Genomic DNA, 27,985 nt, shown 5'->3' with positions numbered 1-27,985 from the left:
CGCCCAGAAGAGTTGCAAGAAGAAAAACCAAACAGGTAGAAACATTAATACTCTATTTATTCCGCAGATGATAACCAACGGTTGTACTAATTTGTCTTATTAAAGTCTGCTATCATTCCTTTTGTAAAATCTATTCAGCGAGTTTAAAGATGGGTACCATATTTTGCCTGTACCTTTGACAAGTCCACGCCCTTGTTTTCAGATATATGTCTGTATCGGCAGTGTACATCAAACACACACCCGGTTGTTCTCCAGAAATAGCATTCGTTGCCATTCACCGGACCAGTAATTTTTGACGCTGTATTTTTCTCAACACTGAAAAAGACAGTACTATTGTTATTGTTTCATGGAGACATTTGGGAAAAAAGATTATGTCGACAATGAAAATTATATAACATGACTCACTTTTAACGCAGCCTGATAAATTTGGCTATGATTAAAGGCGATGATGACTGGTCTTGAAAGTGATTATGATAGGTATGCTGATGTCAACAATGATATGAACAACGTGGATGAAGAATGGTGATGCAGAATGATGATCAAGACGATGAAGATGATGTTATTAATGATTGGTGTATACTGATTACTGATTTCTGATAACTGGTGATTAATCAAGATGTTTAATGTTGAAAATGACGATGATTAATGATTGGTGTATACTGATTACTGATTTCTGATGATTGATCAAGATGTTTAATGTTGATAATGATTGGTGTATACCGATTACTGATTTCTGATAATTGGCGATTAATGTCGATAGCGGTTATAAAGTTATGATGTTATGATAAGCATGATCGTCATTATGATTAAATAACAATGGGAATGAATAATCACTCACGGCTTTTTAGCTGCTGGGGTTGTATTATTTGATTTAACGGTATTCACAGCGACATTTGATCCTGGTGGAGGATTATTTGGGTATCGAATCAGCAGGTTCTGTCCGCCTAATTCAAATCCCTGCAATTAAAAGTCAATGCGCTGATAATGACAAGCTTGCTAAGTTAATTAGATGAAAAAGCTACATAGTTTGAATGAGTTGGTCTGAAAACTGGTCTGCATTTAGAATAAGTGACCCCCTGAACATTGTATCAAGGAGATTGAGTAGCCAAATTGGAAAACTAAGAAAAGACTGGGGGAAACATTTCTGTAACATACATCCGGTAAGTCACACATTTTATGGTCTGAATTTCAACAAATGCCAATATCTAGATAAGTAAAAACAAGGTTTAATCGATGAAATATTTCTTAGTAGTATTATCCATGAAGAAGAAAAGTTATGCTTGAAACGTCGTAATCATATTTAACTTTCAAATGTACAAAGTCATTACTTAATTACATCAATTTTTGGTTATCATTCATCGACATACAACAGGCTCAAATTACATTGCTTATCGATTTTTGAATTTTAGATCGCATTTGCATTTTTGCAGAAATTACAATCCAAAAAATAACTATACTTGCTTAGAGTACACAGCCCATCAAGTTTTTTCTTTGAGAAGATTGATATCTTTGTGTGAATTTCAATTCGATCCTTTGCGTTGCCAACAAACTTTTCTGCATTGACCTCCCTGAACCTCATGACATTGAGTGCTCTCAGTAGTAGGGAGACCCAAAAATCGCAATCTTACAGACGTGGCGGTGATATATGATGATATCGTGGAGGCCTCAAACGACAAGTCTTTCAAATCACATCTTAACACGCGTCTCCTCAATTTCAAGAGCTAGCTTGACACTTTAATTCTAAACTCATTGCATATTAAACACATTCGTGTGCATATGCAGTGTCTAGGCTAATGGCAATACAAACCTGTAACTTTTCCAATGCCTTCCCAGCATCCTCTGGCAGCTGGTAATTAATAAACGCGCAGTACTTTTCCGGTAATAAACGCACGCTAACCAATTTTCCATATTTGGAGAACAACTGGTTCAGCTGCTTTTCCGTCACCGAAAGAGAATTCACATTGCCTACCCATAATGCCGTGCATCTCTGTTTTATTCTAAAACGGAAATAAGGTGATAAAGGCACTTATAATAAAAAAACACAAAGACCCGGAGACTTTTCTAAAATAAAATCTCCTAAGTTAAACATGTTTATTGATCTATAAGACGAAATTCAGAGAAGGCAGGGCTCATTCTATAGGCAGTTTTTTAAAGACACTATAAATATAATGGATCATGAGAGAGAAAGTGAGATACTCTTCTGTCTTAGATAAAGGCAGTGCAAAATTATAACAAAATGTAAGCAATTGCCATAAGTCTCTTTTGAAAAATTTAATTTAGTCGACTTGTGCATCTGCCAATTCAAGTCAGTTGTGCTTAAAACAATACACAATTGCTATTTGTATGACGTAAAAATAACCTCGATTTGATAAGGAAATTGTGTTCTGTTAAATTATCCATAAGCCCATCGAGTATCATCAGCCGATGCCAACAAAAGATACGATGATTTACAGATTTGGATCATTTAGGGGTGGCCTCATGGGAGCGCTTGTAGGGTCTAGAGCCCCTGTCAGAGCATGCTAGCCAACACACCCCCCCCCCTCTCGGTCATAAGGTCAAAAATCAAGCTCTTTGTTATCAGCCTAGCATAAGGAAAGTATTCAGCCTGTCTTGAGACAAGCCCTGCCGTAGAAAAATTTCTAGCGAAAGGTCTGTGGCGCGTGTAAGGACTAACCTAGTCTGGAAGACGGCAATGTTAACCGATGAATAAGAATCAATAGTTAGGATATAATTTTCGATCTGTTACAACGATTCCTAATCTTATGTTAAATCTATCAAAGAACTAAAAAATCGATGGAAATTCCTTTTGAGGCAGAGATGACGTGGAAGATATTAGATTTAGAACGATATCAAATCAAAATAAAGAAAAATGTGAAACTTACTTTGATTGCGTTGCTGACGTCACCAGTATAGTTGTCTTCATTTCTGGCGGGGAAACTCCGTTGGTTTTTGTGTAATTTTCTTCTGTGATTGATTCATTTCCATCACCATCATTTCTACGTACAACTAAAAGAGAGAAGATGTTGAGAAAATATTGGTCAAAAATGCTCTGGAATGATCCTCAATTGGATACTATAAATTATCTTCTAACTTACTTCCTACACAACTGTCCTTTCTTAAAAATCCACTGCATAAGTAACAAAAAAATTTGCAAACAAAAATAACAGTCCTTCAAGGTAATCTTTGCAGTGGAAAGAAATTAAAAACAACTAATGGCCAGCCTTTGCTCTGGCGCCGTTAAATGTTACGTCATAGCCCTTTCTCTTAATTTTCAGCTTCAGGCTGAATCTATTATGAAATCTTTAATAACAGTCTCGAATAAAACGCATTCCTATGTTCAATTTTGCCTCCTGACTACTTGAAAACTAAAAAATTCTAACCGATAATGCAATCCAGAATGGCTTTCAGAATGAAATCTTTTGAAAAAGCACTGACTTGAAAACACGATGTTTCAAAAAATAATCTTTCTGTTAGATAACGAATAAGCTAACCCCGAAAAAAAAGACTTTTGCCGCTAAATTTACTCACCATTGCCTGCCAAGAGTGCCTCTAATGCAGCTTGCACCGTGCCGTGGATACGAACAGAGTCTTTTGCCAGAGCAGGTTGAAACCCCATATCCTATTGGATATCATAAAATTAAACGATGATAAATACGGGGAGATTAAAGACATATGAACATGAGCCCAATGAACTATCAATTCCCCTTTTTCTTTTTTTAATACCAGTAAGCCTCTTTACAACATCTGCCTTGAATTAATCACTTTTACGTGGTACAGCTACGTCCTAGGATCAGAAAAGATCAAACCTTGACTTCGACCCTTGATTTTTAGCAGTATTAAGTTTTTCAGAATAATTGTACTTGCAGCTATACCCCCTCCACATCTTCTCAACTTCCCCAACTGAATAAACTGAAAATACTGAATCGTGGGTAAAGACAAAATATTCAACGCTCATGTTATTTCTCAAAAACTAGCCAAAAATGCAGGTGTAGACCGGGAGTGAAGATCAGTGATCGTAAAGATATGCCTGCGTGTTGAAACCTCATGGAGAAAATGGATATTAAAGGTTTAATTGGACGTTGGAGACCCATACTGTCAACAAAACCTAGTGAAGCAAGAGCAAAAAGTAAGAAGAGAAAGAAGAGAAAGAAGTGAAAGAAGGAGAGAGAAGAGAAAGAAATGAAAGGAGAGGAAAAAGAGAAAGAAAAAAAGGAAAAAGAAAATAAAAAAATGAAAATGAAAAGGAAAAATAAAAAGAAGATGAAAAAGGAGAAAAACATGAAGAGGAAGAAAAGGAGGAATAAAAAGAAAAGGAAAAAGAAGCAGATCAGGACAAGGAGAAGAGAAAAAATTGAATGAAAAGAAAAAAGAGGAAAAAGGAAAGGAAAATCAAAAAGAAGATGAAGAAGGATGCAGAAAAGGAGAATGAAGAGGAGAGGGGGATGAAGAGGAGAGGAGGATGAAGAGAAGAGGAGGATGAAGAAGAGCAGGAGAGGATGAAGAAGATGCTGAAGAAGATAGGAAAAAGGAAAGGAAAATCAAAAAGAAAATGAAGAAGAAGGATGCAGAAAAGGAGGATGAAGAGGAGAGGAGGATGAAGAAGAAGTGGAATTATATAGAAAAACCAAAACACGAATGCCTTTTGCATTTCTTTGATTCCACAAATCATTGGATATTTTGGCATGCGAGTTTTAACAGATGCTTCTCCGACTATAGCACAACGCTCTCTGTAAAGGTTTATTTCTCATTTTTGCAGTCATCGTTGCTAAAGCAAAAACAACTTTCCCCCGCATTACTGTACTTTAAAAGCAAAAAAAAATAGCCAACTGAAAAAGAAAAAACCGAAGCTATTCCGAAACCACATTCAAAATGGATACATCAAGAGGAATATTTTGAAATCCTATCAAAAAACTACAAACTGCCAAATCGGTAGAAACATCTTGGTCTTAGTAGCAATGAAAAACCATTTCCAGCTTAACATGATAGCCTCGTAGGAAGTATTCAACAACTTTTTCCTGCTGGAATTTTTTTCCTAACATGTTCTTTATTCTACTTTTTTCTTTCACTCCCTTCATATCGCAGCTTCCTCAAACTCTTTTGAATCAAAGCTACCAATGTTAGGTATTTTGCTACTACAGTACCGTTTCTAAATTTCGAGTCACATTGAGAAACGCTAAGATAAAAACTGTCCCATCGTTGAGAACTCCAGTGTGCAGACCAATTCAATTTGCCCTTCAATCCTCGCCTATCCAACGAGAAAAAGAACTAGAGTTCTGTGAATTGAGAAAAATGAATAGATTTACAAGCAACTTACAGTTAGAATCCTAACCCGGACTTTTTCAAGCTCGAACTGAGCATCAGGACATTCGGCATCCAAGGTTAAAACATGCTGGAACGCAGCCTCTGCCTCTTGATACCTCTGCGAAGGAAAAGACTATTATCTCAAAAGCCATCTAAACACCCTGATATAGCCTTACAAATTTACTGTTTTGCCTCATGACATATCACTAACACTACCAAAACGCTTTTCAGAGAGTATTTTCAAGTTCTTAATTGTAGGGGGGGGGGGGTAAACTCCATTTTTCAGAAATTTTGCATACCCATTTTCATTTATTAACACCCTTCCCAATTATGAATTTCCATGCTCCCCTGAGTCATCGTCTTGTAGTTTTTGGCTTTGAAAATATTTTCATGAAAATATTTGTATGTCTTGTAGTTTTTTGAAAGTATGAAAATACAAACAAAAAATCTCTTAATCATTGTAATATAAAAACAAAAAGAAAGGATCGAAAATTTGTTTCCTATAATTCTAGGTCCTACGCATTTAGTACGATTAACACAACCCATGCTCTCATATTGATTTATTAGAATATTAAGAAGCACTATGAAAGTGATATCGTGTGTTAAATCGTTCCAAACGTAAACATAAAATACAATGTATAATGACAGCAAACAAGACCGGAAAAAACTGCGCGCATATTAAATTCTTTGTATATTTTTCGTAGTTTAGACTGACTTTGCCAAAATATGACGAAATATGCGTTCCACAAGTCTCCTTTTCCCAGTAGTACTTTCAATCTTTTTCACAAACAAATAACTGAAAAATTTAAAATTTTTTGGAGCAGCGATATTTTAACCAGCAAAATAATATCAAATGTGTCCTTTCTTCTTAAAAAATTTCAATGATTTCCAAGAACCTTGTCGATAAAATAAGCGAGAAACATACCGCGGGGATGAAACTGAGTCAGAGACAATTCAGTCTATGCTAATTGGAATATTCAAAAGAAATGAGGGAATTATTATCACAATGGAGAACAGTGACAATGAATAAACTGCGGCTAGCCAATTACTAGCAGATTCTAGCAGAGAGACGACGTGGGGGGGGGGTGGCTTTCCTAATAACTCTCAATCTATAAGTGTAGACAAAAACTTTCATTGAAGTACAGAATCACATCATATAAGTAAGTAAGTTTAGATTTTGTCATTCAGATCCAAAATAATAGAGATTTGCTGGGATGAAGCAAATGTTTTTTGTGGACAACAACGTAATAGAGAATGTTGTCTACCAGCATAGACAAAAGGTTTCAAGGCGTTTTTTTGATCAATTGATTCCTGCTACCATGCAGACTACCTCTCCGCAGTCGATAGCTACAGCTGACCTTTCCATAGTCGATCTTTTGAAAGACGATATTTCCACAGGCGATCTTTCGAAAGTCGATACTTCCATAGTCGATCTTTTCACAGTCGATCTTTCGGTATGACAGTGGATCTAGTCGAACTTTCGATAGCCGTTCTATCGACAGTGGGTCCTTCAACAGACAATCTAACTACCTTTAGAAAGAACTACCTTTAGAAAGACGATATTTCCACAATCGATCTTTCCACAGTCGATTTATTCCACATTCGATCTTTCGAAAGTCGATACTGCCATAGTCAATCTATTCACAGTCGATCTTTCGGTATGACAGTGGATCTAGTCGAACTTTCGATAGCCGTTCTATCGACAGTGGGTCCTTCGGCAGACAATCTAACCCATTAAACTCTCTACATGGATCCACGTAAAAGAACTACCTTTAGAAAGACGTACGGTTACAACGTAAGGGAAAAGCTTACCTCAAGCCCCATTAGAGCTCTTCCTTTTCTAAAAAATCCTTTTGGCCACTGGGATGCAAGATCAATTGCTGATTCGGCATCTTTCAGTGCACTGTTGTAAAATAATTTTCGAATCTTGACTGAGTTCAATATGAAAGAAAGCTAAATACTTTTTTCTTCATTTTTACACAAAAACGGCCATCTATAATTTCATTCAGCCCTTTCAGCTAAACGAGATCTATAAGGCTTTCGAGGGTACCACGAAAAACCCAACATCTTGAACGAAAGGCAACCAAAGGATTTCCATGAGGTCATGACATTATCGCGCTGTCATGACATCTAAGGCGAATTTCCACGAGGCATATTGACAGAGGTATTACCAGGTTAGAAAAGAGGGTATGTACACTTTCATCGCATTTCAGTTTATAGGGAAATATTTCGCTACAGGAAAAGTTGAAGCTCAACCAGAGTACAATCATTTTCAAGCAACAAAAGCTTGTTTTAAACAGTCGCCAAGAATTCGACACAATGAAAGTTTAAACATTGCTTCACCGCAAAGATTTTGCATTGGAAATTTGCATTATGGAAATCCACCATTTAGAATAATGAAACAACTTAAAAAGTTAAAATATCAAAACCTAACCAGAATATGAAAACTTTTTTCTTTACATCAGGTAATATTTATCAGATATTATAAAGATATATATGACTTTTGCAGCATGAATACTTATAAATAGAAGCCCAGAAGTCTTTGAACTCAATCCCTCAACAAAAATGCAAAGTCAATCATCACGTCCATTGTTTATTTTTAAATATCTATATATTAAATCTATCAATTGTTACTTACTTTTCAAACTTTCCAGTACGATCGTAACAGTAAGACCTGTTGCCAAAGAACCTATCAAAAAGAAAACAAAAACTCGTGGGAAAAAGTAAATAAATCGGCTTATCAAAAATGAATGACCAGAATGTCAAAGATCAACTGTCAAAAGTCAGATGTCAAAGGTCAAATTAATCTTCGTCAGATCCATAATTCAATGATTGATAAATCTTGCAGCCTGAAAACAAAAAGAAGCCTGAAAACATTTTTAAAGACAGCAGCTCGTTTTTGACCTTGCTATGTCCTGGATGGCTTAAATGTGCTCAATCTTTATTAGAAAAGAGACTTATCAGGCGACCATGGGCCTTTGCTTCATTTCGGAGTCTTAAATGAACAACGAAAGGTACACCATCTTTTTCAAAGTGGTGCCAATAACTACTAATTTCAAAATTAAAGAAAAAATTGCAAAATGTAGGACCAGAGCATAACTGTGAATTAATATAAGCTTGCACATTCGAACCATGAATAGGCGGTAAAACATAACTGCTTGAAATATTATAAATCTACGTTATTGGTATTTTTATAATAATACCCGCCTCTGTGATACTGATATAACAAAAATGCAGGTCTTGATATTGTCTGATGGTAATTTTGACTTACAAAGATAAACATTGAGGTAATAATACAAATGCTGAGATTTATATCGATTTAATTTTTCTGATATCAATTTTAATTCACTGTTCTTTGCAGTTGAGATGAAAAACTGTATAGATAATAGCAAACACCAATCCAAGTGGCCCAAAACCTCATACGGTTTAACAATTATCAAATATAGTCGTTAATACGCTATTAGTAACCATATGTAAGAAAATAATCATCTTTGTCACATAGGGCAACAATCTTTAGAAAAATATGCATTGAACTGAATATCGTTGTGGTGTCGATATTGATGAATATGAGACAAGCGTGATGGGAACACACCTGAAATCGGTTGGATCTAATAATATTGCTTCTGTAAACATTTTTATCGCCTCCAAATACTCCCCGTTTGCTGCAAAATCATTTCCTGTAACTGCCAATTTTCTGCTTTTTATTATAACATCATTTAAATTCGTATTTCCCTCTTTACTATAACCATCTGGTATAATTTTTGGCGTATCTTTTTCCTTTTCAGCTAGATCTTCAACTGGTTCTTCCACTTTCGGTTCTTTCATATTAATCACAGTTTTTTTAACCTCTTTAATCTTTTCTTTGACATTCTTTTTCGTGGTATCTTTTTTGGTAGGTTTTGTTTCGATTTGGTCCTTTGCTGGGGGCGGTTGGATAGGTGCAGTTTGGGTTTGGGGAGCCTTACTGGCAGCTCTAGCGAAGAAGGCGCTGCTTGCATCAAACTGCTCCTAACAAAAGAACACATTTAGCACTTAAGTGTTTTGCAGTTCGGAATCATTGCAACGAAGATTGATTATCCAAAACAAACCACGCCCATTGGCTTTCATTGTTGCTTTTGCCCTGAAAATCTACTGGAAACCAAGAAATGATAGAAAAACCAAAAAATATATACATAAATAAAGACCCTGATATTTCGTTTCATACTTCTCATAGTCCGACAGGCCATAATCCTTCATAAAACAAGAATGACAACACATCAAAAATTTTAAAACCTTCCACAATTGAAAAAGTATAGTATTAGTTCTGGCCCTTTCATTAATTATTTTCTCAACATGTTTCCACGAAGTTCTAAGCTGCAGAAATAACAATTTTTCGGAACTCTGAAACTTTTCTGAATCGTCATTGTTTGAAGATATCAGTATTATTGCGATTGCTTGACTAATCGACTGTTCTGGCGTTCATTAACTTGAAACAGGCAGTAATCGATGTAGTAAAAACTTATTTACAGATGTCAATATGAATTAGAAGGGAATTCAGTTGAAATAAAAGAAATGACAAACAAAGCTACACAGAAGCAGAAGGTTAATTGACGAACAATTGAAAATATCATCTTTTGAAAACTTCACAACTAATTTAGTAGATGGCCTTCCGCGAGCTCGTGCTTTCACAGATTCGAAAATGTTGCCTAAATTCAATTTTAATGAGAAAATGCGCCCTTAGCTATACTCTGCTGAACAGTAAAAAAATATATTCCTTTTTGATAGAATAAGAGGTAAAGAATTCCTCAATGGGTGTGAAACGTTTCAAAAAGACATCGACAACTACAAACCTCTTCGTCAGATCCATTCTTGTTCTTTGATGGTCTAGAAGTTGAAGGGAAAATTCATTATAAACAAAAACTTTTCGATTTCTTCTATCAAATTTTTTTCTAAATCTTTTCTAGCGGTTTCGCTTGTCTAGCAGTGCCATTGTCTAGCAGTGTTCTTGTCTAGCAGTGTCCCTTATCTAGCAGTGTCCCTTGTCTAGCGGTGTCTCTTATCTAGCGGTGTCCCTTTTCTAGCGGTGTCCCTTGTCTAGCAGTACCATTGTCTAGCAGTGTCCTTGTCTAGCAGTGTCCCTTGTATAGCAGTGTCCCTTATCTAGCGGTGTCTCTTATCTAGCGGTGTCCCTCATCTTACGGTGTCCCTTATCTAGCAATGTCCCTTGTCTAGCAGTGTCCCTTATCTAGCGGTGTCTTAATATGGAGGTGTTCATTAACTGACTGTGCGAAGGTCATACGACTTGTCACAATACCCCCTGGTCGCCATACTTTTGAACATATAGCAGGGTGCAGCTAACGACGGCGCACATAACTACGGACCAGGTACCCCTGGGGTGGAGAGGCACAACTTGTGTTGACACCTCGATCACTATCTAGAGGTTCTCATTATCAGGGGTGCCGTTCTGAGGAGGGTTATGCTGTAGTCAATATAAAGAAGCCACATGCGTGACCACACCCAATATTTTGTTCAAGATTCTCTGTTGTATATGAACTGAATCAAACTGTCTATGTAGCTCATTCAAAGACTATCTATGTAGCATAAAACAGATTGCCGTCACAAAATTCGTCCAACCAAACATGTGCTCATTTGTTAAGGGGCCCTGAAATCTCCCTTGAATTTAGCAAGGGGACCGGTCCAACTGACCCCTCAACAGAACCTCTGATCTTTCGCTGTAATAAAATTCACTCACTTTGTTTCCTTTCCTATTCTGCTTCCCTTTTCTTCCCTCATCTCCTTCGATAAAGATGGTCTTATATCTTCTTGGACTATTTGCACGGGCTTTTGTATTTGCTCTGTGTATTCATGATGCTTTTTATTATTTTTTGTATATGGTTTATTTTTTGCATCATTTTTCAACGTTGACGGGTAGCCATTTGGTATACGCATGTGGGAATTCTCATTCTTTTTCTTCTCCTCGGCAATCAGATCTGGTCCATTCTAAATGTTAAGATAATAACTAGTTAGCGACAAAAGCTAAATGGTAAGGTGGATCGTCCGTCTTATTAAGGTTAAATACAGAAAAGGAAACCACAACAAGGTTTAATATAGATTAGAAGTTATTCGTGCACAGTGTAAGGAGACTCGTTGTTCTACGGGGCTATTGCTTTCTGCAAGGGGGGTTGCCTTGAACGGAGGTATTGGAGCATTTTTCCTTTTCTTCACTGGCGTAGACCAATAAGCTAGCGAGATAATACACATAGGGTTTGATACCCCCTGCAGCCAAATACCAGCAATGGGGCCTGTAATTTACCTTACGCCATTTTGACTGCGGTCAGCACTTTGTGTAAGACAGAGAAAACTATCAACGTATTTGATAGATTGATTTAATCTGTTTTCATTCCCCAAAATTACACACTTCGCCTCAAGTTGCACAACTTCTCCACTAAGATCCTTTTGCTGCATCTAATACTAGAGGATCCGTTGTGCATGAGCCGCCTACGCGCCCGTTGTGGCTCTCAACTGGCCTACTTAAGGGGCTATCTAAACATTCTAAATTGCAAATAAAATACAGTTTACCATATTCGCTTTTTCTGTATTGATATCATTCTTTTGAATATCATCTGGTTGGTCTTTCTCCTTCTCTTTTTGCTTCTTCTTTTCCTTCTTCTTCTGGATAGTGAAAGAAGGAGATTAGTATCAGTGGCACGAGACTGAACCCATAAGATAGACCTAGCCATGCTCATTTAGACAGTTAAAGATATAAACCCGTTCAATCTACAAGATACATATAAAAACAGCCATACCCTTTAAGATATAGATAGCAGCCGCGTATAAGAACCACTCTCTGCATGTCTGTCTAAATTGAGGGTTTTATATAGTGGGCATCGAAAGGTTATGATGTTCTTGCAATTTTTAATGATTCTTCAAGATGGCTGAGATATGCTCTCGTGAAGACGTGAAGAATTGTGTTGGAAATAACTGCAACTTTGAAATTAGTTCTAAATATTCTTCGATCAGCTAATTCTCAAGTTCCTAATTGTAGAGGGGGGGGGGGTAAACTCCATTTTTCAGAAATTTTGCATACCCATTTCCATTTATTCCCCCCTTATTATGTTTTTCATGCAAAATTCCTATTTAAACACCCCCCAACTTAAACATAATTTTGGAAAATCTAAGCATTCCAATCTATTATGACCCCCCATTTTACGAGTTTTCAAAAAAATGCCAACCCCCCTCCTTATTAGACCTTTCTAGAACTTGAGAGTAAATATAAAAATACACTAGATTGCGTGCGGTACAATAAAATGATATAATAACTACGAATGTAAGTATATTGTACCAGGAATAAAGACTATATTTAATGAAAAACGACGTTCCGAGCATAGCCCCTTAACATGTTAGCTTTAGCGTGTGCACAAAAAGTCACATTGACTACGGCCATGACCTTGGGGTATTTTAAAAATATACCGTAAATGACCGATGGCCCACCCTGGGAGCATAGCTTGATAACGTGCTATGCTCGAAAGTTTGTTATTAATTAAATCTATCATTTATTCCTGGTACAGTTCACTTACGTTCATAGTTATTATTTCATAAATTTATAAAGCAACTATAACCTTCTTTTTGGCTTTTTTCTTTTCTTTTCGTCGCTTTTCTATTTCTTCCTCTTCTATCAGTTCTTGTGCGTTTCGTAAAGCTTCCTAAAGAGTAAAAGTATGTCAACTGAATGGTTGCTGGTTGAATTTATGTTTATCAACAATTTCTTTCCATCTTTTGAAATCGCATTTCTCAAGATACTTTTGTGCGTGTGTTTTCAAAATGTGAATGGGTAAATTATTTTCCCTAAAAAAGGAACGACAACAATTTTCAAATAAATATTGTTTATGAATTGCTCATGTTTTCATAATACCAGTTTGACTACACATAAAAGCAATATCTTCCTGCCAATAGGAAGGATACCGCTTCTTGAAAATTCATATCAGATATAGCATTGCTAATGCAACAAATGTATGCTATCGTTGGAAATCTGATCATCAGCCTTGAGAGTACGGCATTTTGAGTATCATCATTGTGGGGGGCGGGGGGGGGTATACGCAGGGTCGGCCGAGAGCTGTAATGTGCAAAAAATGCACTTACATCTGCATTATGATTGCAGCTGGGGACTTCATCAACAAAAACTAAGCTATGGAATAATAAGAACCATGAGAACTTGGACTCATAGGTCGATATCTCGTATCAGATCACTACAAGAGCCTCAAATGATATTCAAAAACATAATTTGTCGAAGCTGCAAACCTTTTGACATAACCGACGTTGTAATGAATATTTTTAAAGACTGCTTCATAGAGAAACCTTTAACGGAATCAACTACTTATACGGAATCAACACATGAAATACATATTTCAGCTACTTATACGGAATCAGCGCCTGTAAGTTTATCGCAAAGAAAATCTTTACCCACATGTCCTTGATTCATGTATTGTGCTTTTGCACAATCTTGTTAAATCCTTAAAAAACGTTTTCAACAATTTTACCTAAAAAAGGCGTTTCCCTTGTTCTCCGGGAGACTGAAAGGCATGGCCACAGGAAATGTTCTTAATTGGGTCCAGTTTTGTGAATCACCCCTTGGCCCCAGCTGCCTCTCGACGGCCCTGTGGTTAAGTATCACAAATTTTAGAAATACAAGCTAACCTCTTCGGTGATTCCAGAACGAGGGGTGTCTGTTGAATCTAGGAGAAAGGAAGACAAAATTCTTATCATCCGATTTACATAGTATGGCATTTATCTATTGATATCGAGTCAATACCATGTCATGTTGTCGTCACTCTATGAAGACTAATCATCATGCATACTAAGCCAAGGAATGCGAACGCTTGCAAAGAAAAATATCGATTTTTGGTTATTATTAAGTGGAAATTTAACTCTAAGAAATGATTCAAGAACTGTTGCTTTATTTGGGAAAAGCAAGGATGCATATTTTTATGAAGTTTTCAAAAACCTTCCCTTTGGCAAATTTTCATACGTTTCCTTTTCTAATTCTGCTCATACGCAGCCTTTTGGAAACTCATCCCTCCTTCCTCTAAGTTTCAAAATCCAATCCACAAAACAATCTTAAGTGCTTTCAGAAGGATATAAGGCCCCGCCTTCACAAATAGTTGGCTAATATCCCACAACAACAATATCATTGCAATGGTCTCTGTATGTTAGTTGTTGGTACATTTCTTCTACAATAACTTTCCATAGTTCTACAGTTACAGCAATTCACATAATCTAACTGTCATTACAAACATGAAGCAGGAGTGAAATAGCAGGCCACGTATTGCCAAAACTGCATTTGTTTGGATGATTACCTTTTGGCATAAACTTCCTTGCTTCGTATTTACTGCGAAGGCGACTTGCGATACTTTCCCAGAATTCTTCATCGCTGTCGTCATCATCGGTGTAATCATAATCATCATAATCAGACATTTCCTCGTTAAACCTGTACATTGGGTGATGATGGTGGGGACAATTACACTGGCCCATCTCTGCAACGAAAAATTTGGTTTCAGCAATACAAATATGTTTCAGAAACGCAACATAGGTAAAAACTAACATATCAACATTCAGAAATTTATTATTATTATTATCATTCTTTAGTAGGCATGTGCGTCAATAGCTACATAATAAAGCTAATTCAATTAAAATTGTCAGAAAAGGAGAACAAATAATGTGGTTTCCACATATATATCACAGAAAAATAGGCGAAAATTTAATACAAATATAGATATTATAAAATGTTTTACAGTATTTCGAATATTTACACTATTTCTTATTTCCTTGTCAAATATTTTCCCAATATTTCAGTGAAGACAACTGTAAAATCGTAATGTGAATTGGGACTGCTCTCTAAAGTCTCTAAAGAAAATTGTATCAAAATCTTGTCGCATGTCTTTATAAATTAACAGCAATAACTGTTCGTGAATGTGATTAACTTTGCTGTTCAGCGTTTTATCACAGAAACCATTAAACAAGCGGACAGAATTTAAACTGGAAGAGTATTGAGACGTTAGTATAAAAAAAGTGAGACATTCTTGACAGGGCATGTAGCCTTTGACAAGCATTTTTGCAAATGGGCCCTACTTGCTGTTTTAATCTTAATTTTGTCTAGAATCATTCCAAGCAACATTTTTTGCAGACCCTCTTTTATGGTTACCCTTATGATGCTTACAGAGATCATTACGTTTATCTCCAAAAATTATTACGTGACATTTGTCTTCATTCAACATCATTAAGAGAGGACAGAATCTCTTATGTTTTAATGACGTTGATGAGTATAATGTTAATGAGTATCCAGCGAAAAGAACATAAAAAATCTAAGATCCAGCAAGGAGAACATTTCGAGACCAATTTAGATAGTGACCCTGTTGAGCTTTATTGCTCCTTGAGAAGTGAGTTCCCGGTGTGATATAGACTTTTTGACCAGCTGAAAAATGTGGATAGCAGTTCGTGACGTACATTTGAACACGATATCTCATATCCTATTATAAAGGGCCGAAAGCCAATGGGTTGCCCTCGGAAGTGTAGAATCCATCTTTACAGAAAATTCAAATCAGCTTCACAAAAAAGCAATCTACTATCTGCATGATATTGTGTGGCAGAACGAGAAAAAGGGCATATCATCAGAAATTCTCGGCTTCATAGGGTCTGATTACGATCTTGCATACAGAACAGTTGCAAATAGTAAAAATCAAATTTCGACATATCTAGTTTGCACGTTCTGACTCCCAGTGTTTAATTTAAACTGTAGATAACTTCTTTGAAAGTAAAAGGGGAGCTTTTTCTCTCTAATTATTAACAAGGTCATACATAGGATAAGCCTGTTAAGGAGTATAGACTCTCACATTGCCCATTTCAGGATTTCATTTTAAGTATGGAAATAGGCGTGGTAAATTTGGTTAACACAGCCACGGCACAGAATAGGAAATAGGCAGAAGGGTAACTCTTGTCGGTTCCTTTGTTGTTTTTGAAGCCTGAGTCAACAATAGAATTCCTTAATTCCCCTTTAACCTCGATTTCATTAGACGAACTTAGCCATGACAAATTATCATTCACTAATCAGATATAAACGAATTATGGTACAACATTGAATTTGATCAGTATCATGGGGCATTTCGTCTCAAAAAAAGTTGTCCACTTTCATTCTTTTTGAAAATTTCCCCGACAGCTACATGCTAAGCCTCGTATAAGTTAACACATGCGCAAGTTATTTTTAGGCTTCACCTGATAGGCAGGAGTTCCCCTTCTGCCTAATTCCTATTCTGTGGCAACGGTATTCTTTCATATGCCTTCATCTTTCCTACAGTTAACTGACTACTTATAAAAAAGGTAATATAAATCCTCAATTGAATAACGTTGATCAAATAACATAGGGCACCAAACAACATAAACCGTGCAGTACAGTACAGAAACAAACCACAAACTTACGGTTTCCATACGAGAAGAACTGTCTATACAACTCCATCATCTCTGACTATAAACAAGAATAAAAAACAATTCACACTAATAGCTACTGGCAATAACTAACTAAAAACCACCTATTCAGATCTTATAATAGCCTTGGATTTGCAATGCTGCGTTCGTATGGACCATGAGAACATATCTATTGCCCTTAGTCAAAACAACAATTTGAAATTGACAAGGGAATATCACACACAAGGTGGTTTGAACAGGCAATTCTGTATAGAATATGACGATTCTAAATTGCAACTCCGTGTTCCACGCTGAATACGATTATCAGGCAAACGTTGAAAGTTGTTAGTAAACAATCTATTCTTCTTATATATTAACAAACACATGTCATGTCTAAAGATTATCCTAAAGAATGTAACTACACACTAAAAAGACTATGGAGAACAACAGTAGGCATTATCGCTTACGACCTACAATATGATATAACATCAGCCAGGTCAGTTCAGCTCTGGCTGGTACTGGGAATCGCGCCCAGACATTCTCTTTACTATAACATACAGAACATTCAATTCTATATGGGCATTTTGAGACGAATACCTTTTCTCAAGAACTATTCTTTCCTGCTAGTATAAAAATATACTGACAGAAAAGGCATCAAATCATATGATCAAACTTAAAAGCCAACTTTAAGAGATAAACAGGCTAGAATTTTGAGACGAATCGAAAGACATTGGAAACATAGAAAGGCGGAATTTTTCCTTACCAAAGTCATTCTGTCTTCATCAAAATCTTTCTCATTGCTTGTAAGCTTTTTATATGCAGCAGATACTTCTTGGAATTTCTAGGAGAAATAAAACACGTCAGAGACAAAAGAGACAAATCAAGAAACATTCAGGTCATATAAAAAGTTAGGTTTAATAAGTCAAATATAGTTGAACAGTAATTGATTTTGGCTGTAAACCTAAACCGGATATGCGATCAAATGATTTGTAAACTTAAAATGTATTTCAATTAACTCAGCTATTCCAAAAACGTTCGCCATCTTTAAGACCCTTACGACTTCCTGTAGAATTTAAAGGGATTTCTGAAGTAAGGTATTTTGCATCAAATAAAGACATCAAGCTCCAGCATTATCATAAGCGTTTCAAGCTTATACGAACGAGAAAAGAGCCCCAAAAAATTTCAATTATGAAAGCTGCTTTTACCAAAACTCTACAAAGTCACTAGCAAGAAAATCTCAAAATGCAGTCTCTAACAGCTTTGTTGGCAATATTTATGCAGGCCAAGAAAAATAACATACATAACGTTAAAACGATACAAATCACACCATTTGACAATACCTTGCCTTATCTTGAGCAAAATATATAACAGCTGATGCAAAGATTGAAGCTTACTATCTGAGGCATCTTACATTAGCGGACAATCCAATTTCACTTGTATTAAAAAATCAAGTACGCCAACACAATAAGAATCAATAGCTTTGTAAATAAATGCACCATTCTCCTTAGATACTGTCGAATCAAATTTTTGTGTAGCATGTTGAAGTGTAGCATGTACAGCATTTGGTCACTGCTCTTATAAGCTCTTATTTATATGCAGTGGCGGTTTTAAGGGGGGACCAGGGAGGCCATGGCCCCGGGCCCCGCGATTATGGTAACCAAAAGCGGTCCACACGATAGAAATTGTAAAGAACATGAGCCCCGTAGATGTTTTTGGCCCCGGACCCCGCAGTCCCTAAAACCGCTGCTGTTCCCATACGGACACTGGTCATTTTGGAGGTAGTTACGGAGATGGCAGAAATCCTCTTTGCAGTGTAGAGGATCAATTAAAAAAATGAAATAAATTGGCAAAATGCCCAAGCTAGAATATTCCTTAGTCCATATCTAAACTGTGTAAGAAGGAAGAACCGCAGGAAAGGCTGGCCACCGGATTCTGTGAATCTTGCAACGAGTATCAATACGAAAGATATTCGGGAACAAAGCAATACGACGACGAGAATCCAATGTAATTAGAAAAATTTTCGAGATAAATTAAACAAAAGGAATACTAATATCTCGCCCAGGCATACAGTGCTTTCAGTATGTAAACACCTATTAAATCTGTTAATGGCGAAATATATTGCAGAATGGCAAACTGTTTTTCAATTTATTTTTTTCTAGGGTAGCGGATGGCTATTTTCTTTCAATCCTTTTTATGCAGAATAGAAAATTGAATCATTCCCTCCAATAATTGTTTTTCGAGGCAGCGAATTGATTTTTCATTTATAATTTTATGAAGATTAATAAAAGATAGTTTGCCTTCAATGGTCGTTTGACATCAATCACACGAGTTTATCCAGCACGTGCTAGCTTTGCAATATCAGAACGGAAAACAAACCTCTGCTGTCAAATGCAAGAGATGCAAATGTTTTAACACTAAGGAACTAGGCTATGTTAGAATTTTTTATTTTGTTTAGAACAAAAAATCAAGGCAGTGTTTCTTCATTCACTTTTTTGAAATAATGAAGACAAAATATCAACTACAGATTTCCTTTATTTCATTGCTAATTTCAGTTTTTTGGTACACAAAAACATAGTTTTAAAACTATATTTCTTATATATCGGCTTGTTATATTATTGGTTTAAATTACTCAATTATTATTGGTGCAAAATTAAGTCTTCCTTGCGTATTCGATATAAATCTGAAATAACTTTCCACTACAAATGATCAACAATATTCAACTATTTAAAAGAGGTGATTTTTAAGAGATGAATTTTTTAAGGTAGCGTTTAAAAATTGCTTCAACTTAACTAAGAGAGAGAAGTTTGTAAACTGCTATCCCTTTTTACCCACGGAGATTCATTTAAATTAATCAGCAGCAGAAAGGGAATATAAAGATGTTGGTTTGAGAACGATGAGAAGAGATGAAGAGACAGCCCTTGGAAAAATGGGATTTATGAGGGAAGTGGAAAAAGATCAAGACAAAGGAGATACAAGTCCTGGCTAAAGACTGTACAAATGAAAAAATATACATTGAATGAGTATTATTTTCAAATAGATGGAAGCCAGTCATTCTCTATTTTGCCATATGTTCACTGGGTTAAGAAAGTTAGTTACGGAAAGAAAACATTGGTTTCAGTGCCATGTTGGCAGGGGGGACAAGGGGGGCAATTGCCCCTCCTGCCGATCAATTATCAGGGGCACTAAAATGGATTTTCACATTATAAAGGCGCCCTAGCCAAAAAGCCAACAAACGAGGAATGCTAAATTGGATGACTTTCACATCCATTCTTTCCATTACATCTGTTATATCCAAACATCCTATTTTACAGAAATATTCTAAGTTCCAAATTAAAGAAAACTTTGTATCTTTGCGGATATCAAACAAATGGTTGAAGACAAAAACTGCCCAAAGTGCACTTGAATGTTTATGCAACAATATGGATTTAGTATGGAAACAAATGATTGAGAAAAGGTCATACCCTGGTTGCTTCTTCACTGCCGATGCTTCCATCTTGTTTATCTGGATGCCACTTTCTAGCAAGATGCTTGTAGCTAGACCTGATCTCATCAAGAGTAGCGCCTATTAAGATAAAGGAAAATGTTTCATATATAAAATTCTCTAAATCACTAGATTTGTGACAAAGCTATGACTATAATTTTTAATGAAGGTAAGAATGACAAAAATGCTTCAATGACCCTGTTAAGAAAAATTAAACTTTCTAATCAGAAAATCAAGGTTTGTAGGGTTTAATTTAGGTAAATCAGTGAAGTATTTTGAAACAATATTCAAGGATTTTATAAAGCTTTAGTGTTGGCAGACTAGTCATCTAGAAATTATTTCAAATTTTAATATGAATGCATCTGTATTAATGAATATGATTGCATAAAATGTAGAATACTACAATTGAGCTGTATTGTTAGTTGTTGCCTATTCATAGTATTTAACATATTTTCATTCTCTTGGACTGATAAACATGTTACATGACTGAAAACTGAAAATGTGAGACCAAGTATCATTTGAGACTGATAACTATGTAAAACCATGTTTTCAATACTACAATCATAGCGAAAAGTCCTTGACATTAAAATGAAAAAATGGGGACAGCAAAATCTCTTCCCCCTATTTCATGTTGGCATTATATGTGAGCTAAATTTCCCTTCATTCTATCTCAGCCCACCCAGTCACCTCAACATTGACAAAGGGGAGGAGGATCATGTTTAAAAAGAAAGGACCCAAATCTGCAATGCAATCTTGAGAGTTTTGGCAACAATTATAGACCTTGTGGGCAATGTTCTGTGATTCATCTCAGAAACCCTTGAAGTATATATGCATTTCTGATTGCGTGGAAGAGGGTTATCATTACTAATATAGCTTAATTACATAGATCCAGATATAGCTTTAGTTGGCCAATGAATATGGACAAAGTATGTATTATACTAATTGTACGAAATCATACAGAAAACGATCAGTTTCTGTATGTGAACCACAACAGAAAATTGTGGTTCACATACAGGAACTGATCGTTTTCTGTATGAGAACCACAATTGTCTTTGGTTTTATGTTTACAGACTCTGAAATGCCTTTCTATCTTTTTTACTACATTACAATCCTACATGGACTGTGAAATGGTAGCTGTGGTCCTAAAGTTTAAAAAGTATAAACAGCCAGCCTTGTTAAAATGATTACTGTAATGACCTTTTAAGTGAGTAGAAATTAGAATATATAGATTTAAATTAAATGGGTTAAATGCACTCATAAATTTTAGGTAATTGTTACACAAAATACACAGCAAATTGAAAACTTCCAGAAGCACCAAGTGATTATGTGAAGATGGGACTAAATTGAATATTTGAATTTCAAATAACTTTAAGTGAAAATTTGCTCATTTCTTTAAAGCTGAAAACTGTCGGCCTTTCATAAGAGCTACAAACCAAAAACATTGATGCCAACTAACAACAGCAAAAAATTAATACAAATTAGATAAACATTATACCACTATCAGACCTCTCAGTTTGCGGCGTGTGATTGCATGCCGGCACCTAGATGAGATTGTCACACACCTGCTTCTCAAAAAGTAGCAGCATCAGGCACTTGGCCATTTGTGTTTTGTGAAGATTACTTTTTTATCAGAAACTTTGTCTTGTTGCCCTGGGAATCATCTTCAAATTACAATATTGGGACTGAGGGAATGGCATGACACGATATGCATGTTTAAAAATAGAAAAACTTCTGTGCTGGTTGAGCGTGATGAAAGAACCACTCTAAATCTGCATCCCCACAGTGATTATTACAGGAAGATTTTTAGATTAAAAATGTGTTAACAGTCTAGCTACAGTCCCTGCCAAAAGTTTTGGAACACTGACATCAGTTTCCAAGGTCAAAATCAATCATCCCTTTCTCCCCCACAGAACAATGTTGGTTTACTATGAAACAGGTTAGGATTTTAGGAAGCACTTTCTTTTGCGCTTCTTTTATGATATTTTTCTGAATTATCAACATTGTTTCAGGGGGAAGGGGTTGTGGAAATAGGAGTATCCAGGAAAAGAATTGAAAAATGTAAAAACACAATGCAAATTGCTTGGGGTTCCAAGTACTTTTGGCAATGATTGTTCAGTGCATTATTGTTAGGAATTCATGTTGGGATCAAAATAATAAAATTTTCCTTTGTGGGTGTCTATAACACTTAAAGGTAAAAGCTACATAATACTTTGGTACCACAAACAGGCCTTTTCATTTAAAAAAAGGAATGGAACAACATTTTGCAATCATCCTGCAATAATGTCTTTATGGCCTTTGTGATGTACAAAAAGTTTATAAATGAAGCACACTTATAAAGGGGATTTAGTCTTTTCTTGGAGTGCATTACAGATCATCGTAACAGTTCTTTTTCATTTGATTTTGCTGGTTATTTCTTACAAATGTTGATTGTGTGCATTTAAGACAAAATGATCAGAAGACAAAAATAATCTAGGAGCTTGATCATGTGCCTAACTGATGGATGAGCTTGATTAACCAAGAACCTAACATTTGCTTTTAAAGATCACAGGAAAAAGCAGTAAAATCAATAGTACTGGTATTACTGCTTTCTCGTGTGATTTAAACTGGAAGTTATGAATTGCAGGCCTTCATGAAAAATTTTGCTTTGAGGCCTGCAATCAGCCAGGCACCTGCTGAAATCTTAACTGAGAGGCCTGCACTTTATGGTGCACTGTAAAAGGTAGCCTTTTGGAGAGCTAAAAAATTAAGAGGTATTTATCCTACATGCTCAAAACACATGTTCTGGCTAAGGGTATACAAAGTCTTATCAAGAGTGGAATCTTAATGGGGGATCATATTTGAACTCATATAAGTCACTCTTTGAAACAAAAACAGCAATATTTTGCTCACTAAATCCTTTAAATTCATTGAGCTTTCCACTTACTTCAACATGAAAGAAAATAATTCAAACTTAGCCTCTCCTATGAATGAGAAACACTGACTCAAGACTAGCCAAGAAAATGTCTGCAATGAATAATGAAAATGTGCTCCACAAAAATAAATGTACAAAAAGACGGAGCTGCCTCGTACATGGAATAGTCCCTATAGGAAACCCAGAGATACACCTATTAACAAAAAAATAATAAATCCAATGAGTAAGCGATACCAAAACTTGGTCTAATTTATCACCACTAATTCTAACAAGAATACCATATTTCACAACAGATCAAAACCTGTTTTTTGAATCTGACATCAAAAAAATTCCTACCACCAAACTACCAACATTTACACATATTGTGACCCCTATTTCACACCTCTAGCCAATTAAGATTTCTGATGCATCCAGGGACATAAAAAGTGAGTATATAGATAGCTGCTTGATGATCACCTAGCTGTTGTAGCACAAACCATGTACATTTTTAGCAGGCCAAGGTTGACAAGTGGAATAATTTTTTACAAGGGTGCTTCCTGATGGTAATTGGTTGGAACAAAATTCCAGTTACAGGCATCTAAAGCAACGATCACTGGGCCAAACAAGCCAAGGAAATGATCATTGACTTTCGAAGCCGCTCTCTAAGCAATTGTCAGAGCCATATAAGCATATATATTCATCAGACCTTTTCGTTTGACACAAGCAATCACTCACAATCGTGTCAGCACTCACACAAACCCAACCACGCTAGCGTTTGATTGTGGGGAATGAATGTCTCAGCAATTAACACATTTCTAGTCATCTTTTGACCCAAAAAGTGACAAAGATAATACAAAGCCAATATATCAAAACAAAGGAAATATAAGTAAGCTGACTTAACCACATCTTAACGAAAAAATGCATTTTATTAATTCAACAGTGAATGTTTAGGAATACCTTAAATACTTGGTATTTCAACTACAATAGCACTTAGCACAATTTCTGTTAGGCAGTAAAAGGGTTTTTTAAAAAGTATGGAACAACATTTTGCGATCCTCTTGCAATATCTTGCAATAATATTTATTATATGATGGATGCATACATAAAGTTTATAAACGAAGCACATTCATATTTGGTATTTAATCATTAAGGGTCATTATAACTGTTTGCTTTCATTTGATATTACCTACATAAATATACCATATAAGAGGATCACACAGTTATTATAAACACTACGGAGAGTCTTAGCATTGTTCATTATTATTTTTAATATTTTAATATCATTTTTCAGATCTCGTTGTAAATGGTGGAACAACTTAGAAATCAAAGTTATAATATTTTCACACAAGGAAATGAATTATATACAATCCAATTTACTGAATATAGCGAAAAGTCATGCAGCACAGAAGGCTCAGTGACTAAATGAGATACCCATGAGATATAAAAAACAGTAAATTGCGTAACGGAAATGTAGTTCCTTATCATGTTGTTTATTAAAAGGATCAAGTCATTAGTTTGAATTGTTGAGCGGACCATGTTAGAATTAGAGAAGAAGTTTGCATGCCTTTGGTTTTCAAACTTAACCTGAAAGAAAAGTAACCTTTACAGTCATTTCATCATATTTGCCTTCCTGCATGGCTTTAATGCTACTGATAAATTTGCAGTGTCTGATTGCTTGTTGGGTCAGGAAAATTAGCTATATGCTTCTAGGTTATGTGCTTCAAACTACCAGTTATGGCTGAGAAAGTGCACACAAGCTTTGACTGGGTTTGACAGAATAGATCATATTACTAGGTGATCGCTTGTGCAAGAAAAATCATGCAAGCGCTGGGCCACTCGTAGAGCTATTTTTTAGGAAAAGGCCTGATTTATTCAGTAGGCAAAGGCTGACAGAGGGAAATTATTTCCACAAGGGTGCTGCCCGATTGTAAAATTACTGCACCTGATGGAAATCAAACTCCAGTTCCTGCATCAAAAGCTACGATCACTGCACTGAGCTAAACAGCCTAATGAAATGACTGGTCACCTCTGAAGCCAACCCTAGAGATTTCACTGTAGCCAAGGCAGTCATCTCTTCTGTTTCAGCTTTTTAAGTTTTTGTCAGAGCCATATAACAATGCATATTTATTTAGTAGGCATATATATGAACATGAACTGTGAAACTGCCTACAATCATTCGTCATTTACCAAGCCACCGAGACAACAACACTACAGAAACATACATAGGACTTACAGAAAACAAATTCAAGACAAAATACAGAAATCACATAGCATCATTCCGTCACACAAAACACAGAAACTCCATGGAACTCAGCAAATACATCTGGACTCTAAAAGACAACAACATCAACCACTCCATTTCCTGGTGCATTTTCTCAACAAAGTCATCTTACAACAATTCAAGCAAAAGATGCAACCCTTGCCTTAAAGAAAAGATCTTCATTATCTGCTACCCCAAATTATCAACCCTCAACAAATGCAACAAACTCATATCTTCTTGCCACCATAGAAACAAAACATTATCATGTAACACAAAACCTTTTTACATACTGCCTCTATTTTTGTATAGCCTCACACATTATGTAACACCTTCTGTACCGACTTTTGTATTTATACGAGGAATATTTCAGTGTATCAACATCTCCTGAAGAGTGAGTTATTCACAAAACAGGCTTTTAGAGATAAAACATGTATATAGTTTTATTTTCTCCAACTGTATGTTAAATATATACAAATATATACATATATATATATTTAACATAGAGTTGGAGAAAATAATATTTCGTCTAATGTGGTGTATTTGCTAGATTGCAATGTTTGTGGCATGCAGTATGTTTGTAGCACTAACACTCCCTTTAGATTAAGGTTCAATAACTATAAGGCATGTAATCGTTAGTTTAGTCAGGGATCCTCAGTACCTCAGATGGAATTTTTCAGGCACTTTTCTGGAGAAGGCCACCGGGGGTTTCTACAGGATATAAGGGTTAGTATAATTGATAGGCTTACTGGGGGAAATAGGATGCGAGAAAGCTTCTGGCAGTATAAGCTAGACAGTTTTTCTCCTAAGGGCTTAAACACTAAGCATGTTGATACATAGATCTTAGGCTATTTCTTTGCATTTTACTATTTATTTTTTTTCTTTTTCTCCTTCCACTAGCACATGTTTTTTTCTTTACCTTCTTTGCGTATCTATTATTCTTCTTAAACAGGCCTTATTTTCTGCTGCACATATTATTTGAGCCCCCCTGAGACTTGCATTGCCGCCTACTTTAGCAGCAACTTCTCCTGTACTTTCTTCTAACCCTCCCATTGAGTTACACTTTTGATTTATGTTTTTTATTTATTACTTGATATATGTGATGTTTGATTAATACAATGATAGATATTCTAAACCCATACCCTGGGAAGGAGACAATCAAATTGAAAATCAGTGAATGATAAAACAGGGTATAAAAGGGGCATTTATTTTTCAAAGTTTTGAAAAGGATGATTGATTATTTGGTTAAGGCCAAGTGGGGTTAGGGTTTTAAGTTTTTGTATCCATGGGTTTAAGTTTTTTTCAAGGCGTGTTCTTAAAATTTCTTTTTTGAATGGTATTGTTCTTAATTGCTCAAGCAAAGGCTGGCAGGAGGAAAATTCTTTCAACAAGGGTGCTGCCCAATTGTATCAAACCAATCTTGGTCAGAACCGAACTCCAGTTTGCTGCTTCAAAAACCCACACTTATTCTACTGAGCCAAACAGCCCAATGAAATGAGCAAGGAATCTCCAAAGCCAATACTGGACATTTCACCAGCGCCAAGGCAGTTTTTATGTATTCTGTTTCAGCTATTAGTCTTTATCAGAGCCATTTTAACCATATATATGTAATCATAAGGCAATATATTTAAATATCTATTATATCTTTATAGATATTTATAAATCTTTGTAACTTTAAAACCCAGTGAAACCTAGTAATATGATCTATTCTGTCAAACCCAGTCAAAGCTTGTGTGCACTTTCACAACTATAACTGGTAGTTTGAAGCACATAGCCTAGAAGCATATAGCTAATTTTCCTGACCCAACAAGCAATCAGACACTGCAAATTTATCAGTAGCATTAAACCCATGCAGAAAAGCAAATATGATGAAATGACTGTAAAGGTTACTTTTCTTTCAGGTTAAGTTTGAAAACGAAAGGCATGCGAACTCCTTCTCTAATTCTAACATGGTCCGCTCAACAATTCAAACTAATGACTTGATCCTTTTAATAAACAACATGATAAGGAACTACATTTCCGTTACGCAATTTACTGTTTTTTATATCTCATGGGTATCTCATTTAGTCACTGAGCTTTCTGTGCTGCATGACTTTTCGCTATATTCAGTAAATTAGATTGTATATAATTCATTTCCTTGTGTGAAAATATTATAACTTTGATTTCTGAGTTGTTCCACCATTTACAACGAGATCTGAAAAATGATATCATGTCTAAAATTCACACATAAAATATGCTTAATACCTCATATGCACACAATCAAGCTTATTTTGCAAATGGTTTATTCAAAATGATTATAAATGATAAGGAATACAAGGAAGCTACAGGTTCAGGGGTTTGCATTGCGGGCCTGCCTCATGTCATTTTACCTAAGTAGGTAGGCCGAGCCAGATTTCTTCGCCAGGTGACGAAGCAGCGCTGCGGATATTACAATCAAATTTATAATTCATCGTAACTATCTTACCATCAGGAACTCCAAGAATCTGACAAGCCTGACTTTTCGTAATTTTCATGTTTTCACGGCAGATTTATACGAGTTATTGGCAGCTACCAAATCTCGTGTAATTGGAATAAATCCGACTGACTATTTGTCTGTTTTGGGGCGGGAAAGAGGCGCATGACG

General features: G+C 35.8%; 1 protein-coding gene across 2 annotated transcripts; it reads right to left on the bottom strand.

Moving 5' to 3' along the window:
• Positions 1-36: 36 nt before the first annotated feature.
• Positions 37-27,985, bottom strand: LOC135696066 (uncharacterized). 2 transcript variants are annotated; one of them, XM_065215339.2, is made up of 19 exons: positions 27,827-27,985; positions 20,196-20,296; positions 17,498-17,575; positions 16,750-16,795; positions 14,634-14,810; positions 13,975-14,012; positions 12,900-12,983; positions 11,860-11,952; positions 11,033-11,280; positions 10,131-10,164; positions 8,894-9,309; positions 7,940-7,990; positions 7,114-7,204; positions 5,315-5,419; positions 3,529-3,619; positions 2,883-3,006; positions 1,808-1,997; positions 839-957; positions 37-315 (listed from the first exon to the last, which is right to left on the bottom strand). In XM_065215339.2, the coding sequence occupies exons 1-19, from the start codon at positions 27,873-27,875 to the stop codon at positions 144-146; spliced, it is 2,307 nt and encodes a 768-aa protein (XP_065071411.2). In that variant the 5' UTR covers positions 27,876-27,985; the 3' UTR covers positions 37-143. The 2 variants fall into 2 exon arrangements, with proteins under 2 accessions (XP_065071411.2, XP_065071412.2); XM_065215340.2 differs by having other exon boundaries at positions 11,860-11,949.

Source organism: Rhopilema esculentum, chromosome 14 (assembly GCF_057945365.1).
Source record: "Rhopilema esculentum isolate cy_ngs chromosome 14, ASM5794536v1, whole genome shotgun sequence".
Taxonomy (NCBI): Eukaryota; Metazoa; Cnidaria; class Scyphozoa; order Rhizostomeae; family Rhizostomatidae; genus Rhopilema; species Rhopilema esculentum.
Note: the sequence above shows the minus strand (reverse complement) of the source record. Positions and strands in the feature narration are given on the sequence as shown.

What these genes read in the sequence shown, in the direction of transcription:
- LOC135696066 (XM_065215339.2), bottom strand. Translation starts at nt 27,875, where the DNA reads ATGAAAATTACGAAAAGTCAGGCTTGTCAGATTCTTGGAGTTCCTGAT. An exon ending in GCAGTGAAGAAGCAACCAGG is followed by an intron (nt 17,576 to 20,195) that starts GTATGACCTTTT and finishes TATTTCTCCTAG; the next exon opens with AAATTCCAAGAAGTATCTGC. An exon ending in GTTCTGGAATCACCGAAGAG is followed by an intron (nt 12,984 to 13,974) that starts GTTAGCTTGTAT and finishes TTTACTCTTTAG; the next exon opens with GAAGCTTTACGAAACGCACA.